At 36.3% G+C, this 4,950-nt stretch overlaps 1 protein-coding gene across 1 annotated transcript in view; it reads right to left on the minus strand.

Annotated features, from left to right (window-relative positions):
* LOC109232211 (mitogen-activated protein kinase 15) overlaps positions 1-4,460 on the minus strand; it is a 7,752-nt gene extending 3,292 nt beyond the window's left edge. The window contains exons 1-7 of the mRNA XM_019397896.1: positions 3,546-4,460; positions 2,310-2,718; positions 2,061-2,188; positions 1,892-1,951; positions 1,618-1,767; positions 1,377-1,532; positions 1,073-1,284 (exon numbers count right to left, since the gene is read on the minus strand). Coding sequence (XP_019253441.1) covers positions 1,073-1,284; positions 1,377-1,532; positions 1,618-1,767; positions 1,892-1,951; positions 2,061-2,188; positions 2,310-2,718; positions 3,546-3,569 — 1,139 coding nt within the window. The 5' untranslated portion in view covers positions 3,570-4,460. The remainder of the gene's footprint in view (positions 1-1,072; positions 1,285-1,376; positions 1,533-1,617; positions 1,768-1,891; positions 1,952-2,060; positions 2,189-2,309; positions 2,719-3,545) is intronic.

Genomic DNA, 4,950 nt, shown 5'->3' on the forward strand with positions numbered 1-4,950 from the left:
AGACCCCACTTGTGGAAATTCACTGGGCATATGTTGTTGTTGTACATGAATTATACTTCCTCTGTTTCAATTTAGATGACACACTTTCCTTATTAGTACGTTCCAAAAAGAATGACATTTCTACAATTGGAAATAATTCAACTTTAAACTCTTCATTTTACCCATAATGAGAAGCTTTTATAACCATACAAATTTCATGACCCCAAAAAACTTTTACTCCTTAAGCTTTTAAGACCACATATTTCAAGTCTTTTTTTTCTTCTTAAACTCGTGCCGAGTCAAACTACCTCATCTAAATTGAAATGTAGGGAGTAATACTTGTGAATGGCAAAATGAGGGTCGATCAGGATACTACCACATCCGAAAATGGGATGTTTATAGATCCAGATGAATTACTTTCAAAATAAAATAATACATGCCATCATATGGAACAGGGTTGGTTTCATTCCAAGACCTTCCTAGAGTATCACAAATCTAGATTTACACCTTTCTAGGTCAAAGCTGATTGCATGAACTAGAACTACTGTATCAAATCGCAAGAGGAAAACAAGACAAGAACCACTCCTATTAATCCTTTATTAGAAAAGTTTGCAAAGTTTGTCTACCTTGAAATTGAAGTTAAGAGTTCCTTTGAACTCTGAACTACCCCAAGGAGGAAAAGTCTGCTCTGATTCACAATGCAAATAAAGCAGTTTAACCTAGAACTACATTGATTATTAAGTCTAAGAAAAGGGAAACATTCATGCGAAATGGGAGAGATCGGCACTATAATTAACTAAGAAAATAGCAGAAACGAAACAGAAGAAAGAGAGAGAATGATGGAGAAGACTTCATGTAAAGGATATGAGGTTAAATGTAGTGAAACTTTTCAACTCTATCCACCTTTCTAAGAGAACACGGTGTCGTGGCCATGCCACCTGAGTTGCAATACTGGAACTTAAACATAATATATAGATGCAATCTATGAACTCATTGACATGCACATGCAACATAAGACGTATGAATGCGACGAAAACCATGCAATACACAAGTTCAAAGACAAGACGAAAAACTCAGTTTGAGCCAAATGTACCTTGGGTACATGAAATTTGTTGGTTCCTGCCCCTCTAAGAACTCCTTCAACATCTTTGGATGGTATTCAAGAATTTCTCTGTATATTAGCTCCCTCACGTCCTCCTTTGTCACCCTTCGCCTTTCAAATTCAAACTCCATTTTTGTAACAGGTTGAGCAGAAGGTTCTCTTTCCACTTTGGCCAGATTCCTGAAATATGGATCTGCAAGAGCCTGAATTTTGAACAAGAATAAAGGCCCTGTTAGGAGCTGGAGTCGCAAAAAATGCAACTTTTTGGAAACAGATAGACATAGTGTATTTGTACCTCTTTTGCAGTAGGACGATCCTTAGGATCAAAAGCAAGCATCTTTTCTAGCAAACGAAGTGCAAGGGGATCTGCATGCGGAAATTTATGGGAGAAAGGCACAGGCTTTTTCTTACGCATACTGCTCAAATACCTCCGAGCCTTTTCATTTCTTATCTATAGGCAGATAAGCAACCATATATTAGCCACAAAGCTATCAGAGTAAAACATCTTGAGTTCCGGGAAACATGTTGGGACATACCCTGGCAATGGATTCTGAAGATGGTGTGCCCAACAGATCGGTCATCAAGTCTAATTGATGAACCACATTTTTACCCGGAAAGAGAGGCTTTCCAGTTAATAGTTCTGCAAATATGCACCCAATGCTCCATATATCAATTGCTGGTGTATACTGAGGACAAGTCACAATAATGTTGTCTTAGAATGTGCTGTTATCATAATAAACGAAGAAACCCATAGCTAATTCACCAATAGATCAGAACAATTATCTAAAGCAGAAAATTGTATATTCACACCTTAGAGAAAAATGATCCACACAATTCGGGAGCCCTATACCACCTCGTGGCAACATAATCCTACAGGAACAATAAATCAGGTGATGTTAGATGTCACATGTTCTGCTAAGCTCATTAATAGAACTATGTTTCAACGTTAAAGTATTGCACAGAGCATTAAGAAGCATACTGTCCAAAATATAGCTGTTGGAGTATCATTGAAGGCCACTCTTGCAAGACCAAAGTCACAGATCTTGAGCTTGCAGTCGGCATTTGCTAATATATTTTTGGGTTTCAGGTCACGGTGAAAGACATTAGCTGCATAATATTCCAATATAGAGGCATTATTAGAATTGGAAATATTATGTAAATGTTTAAGTATATAAGAATGTCCTTTGTGGAGGAAAGTCGTAGTAATTAATGCACAATGCATACAAACCTGTGTGTATATATTTTAGCCCTCGAAGAAGCTGATAAAGAAAAAATTGATAATGTTCCGGCGTCAGATCATCATTTGCTTTAATGACTTGATGCAAATCGGATTCCATAAGTTCAAAGACAACATAGATATCCTTGAATTCTCTCCGAGAAGGAGGTAACAAGATATGCTTAATTTCCACTATATCTGGATGACGAAGAAGCCTAAGAAGCTTGATCTCGCGAAGGATACGTGTGGCATCAGAGACATGTTCAAAGATGTCGTTTATCTTCTTGATTGCAACTTTTTCCCCTAGATGGGTATCATATGCAGAGCAGACAACACCATAGCTACCTTTGCCAATCACTTCCTCGATTTTGTATCGGCTCCCTTCACCATATTCAGTGAAGAAATCTACATCTGCAGACCCCTGCATATTCATATAATAATTCACAAGATGGATTACAAGACCTGTCAAAAATGGATCTTATACAATACTTTAATTGCTACAACACATTATCTCGTAATAGAAATGTTTCGAAGTGTGCAGCTATGCTATTCCAACCTGCACAAGCTACGGAACAATTCAATCGTTCCATTTGATCAAAACCATACAAGTTAAACTATTTGATTCACTCCACAACTGTTTCTCGATTGGCTTGGATCATATATTTTACCTTGCATAGTACCATAGTGACTACATTTATTAGGTCTGACATTCCACTTAGCCTTAGACCTCACCACATATCAAAGCTCGAAAAGAAGATCCAGTTACCACTTAGCTAGGTTCCTAAATCATACAACTATCAATATTTTAATCCTCCAACCAAATGTCCTAAATCAGATAAATGATTGGCCGATCCTAGCGGAGGCAAGAAGCACTAGGTGATTCCTTCCCATCTTCCTAAGCCTTGGTTGGCAGAGTTACCCGGTATGTGGGCTGATAGGAGGTAGTAGATATCTAATAGAATAGTCGAGGTGCAAGCTGGTCTAGACACCACCGTTATTAAAAAAAAGATTGGCCGAATTTAAAGTTGGTAGCCAATCAGAAGATCACATCATTATATGAACTTTCTAAAGCATAAAAGACCCCCCCCCCCCCCCCCACACACACACACTCAAGCAAAAATCACTACTATTAAGAAAGGAACAATAAATCTAAGTGTTACAACAACTAGGTTATTGCTGTAACTGATTCTAGCATACTACTTACAGCCTCAACTAGTATCTAAGCTGACAAATTTGAAAGAGTCTTACCTTTTTCCTCTGATCAGGCTGCATATTTCAGGTGGCAAGCATTAAAACCACAAACCACAGCTAGCAATAAGTAAAGGCCAAAAGCCTTATCACAAAAGTAGCTCAAGCAAAACCTCCAAGAATCAATCAACAAACTTCAAGAAACCAAAAGTACCCCAAAAATGATCAGATTCAAACAAGACCCGCCAAAAATCTTGCAGTCAAAACCCAGAAACAACCCCAAATCAGAACAGCAAGGGCAAAGATGGAAACTTTGTTCAAGATTTCAAGATCCAATAATGAGTTAAAAAAAGGAGTGTGTGGGAAGCACTATATGACAACAAATTTTGGGGTATAGCTGGAAATGAAAGTGCTTTTATTAAATGCTCCACTAATAAATAAAAAGCTCAACAAAACAACAGTTGTCAATGATCTCTATTACATGTACAACAATGCCAAAGTTGAAAACTGAAAATAACTATGTAAAGATCCAATCTTTAGTGAGAGAAAGTGAGTAAAATCAGATCTTGGAAACACCCAGATAGAGAGAAAGGGAATATCTTTGAGAAATGTCTCTACTGTTTCTTGAAGTTTTTTTGAGAGAGAGAGAAAGAAAGAAAATAGGAAAATTTAGATTGGAAAATTTCTATCCATGAAACTTTGGGGACCCTATTAATAATTTTGTGTTCTTTTGGGAAAAAAGACACAACTGCCACTGAATATTCTTCACCACATTACCGTTATATTACCAAGACAAGATTTTGCAAACAATCTAGTGGTTGGGGAGCATTTTTGGATTTGGACTTCACAAATTGCTTGATAATTTAGTAAAGATCTGGTAAAGTAGTTGGTTTGATTTTTTTCTCTTGAACAACTGAAAAAATCTTAGTTACTCCTATTTTTATTTATTAATTGTGGTCTTTTGGTTGCTAAATGGGGGCATATTGTGATCTTGATAAAGACTAAAGATGTCATAGTTTGGACCAAAAAAGAGTGACTTATGTGAGCTAGCATTTATAATTTGTGGCACTAAAAATTCTAGCTTTAACTTAGCATATCACTGTATCCGATATCATTAACAGAATAGTCATAAAAAAATTCTAAAAGTCTTACTTTCCTTTTCCAACTCTCGTAATTTTATATCATCAAACTTCACTGCTGATATTGATGTTTGATTTCTTTTAAATTCATGATTCACCTTTGCTAATACATTACAAAGTGCGTTAATGTACTATAATGATTCTTTCTTTTAGAGAAATAATAAAAGAGCAATTGAACCGATTTAGTTTCTAATACAAAGGAGAAGAATATAAAAAATTAGATTAGTTAAGTTAATTACTCCATCTTTTAACAATAGAGGGAAGGAAAAACTAGATAGAGGAGATGGGGTTTTTTTTTTTTTTTTTTGGTTTTGGGGGGGGGGGGG

The sequence above is a fragment of the Nicotiana attenuata genome, chromosome 9, assembly GCF_001879085.1.
Source record: "Nicotiana attenuata strain UT chromosome 9, NIATTr2, whole genome shotgun sequence".
NCBI lineage: Eukaryota > Viridiplantae > Streptophyta > Magnoliopsida > Solanales > Solanaceae > Nicotiana > Nicotiana attenuata.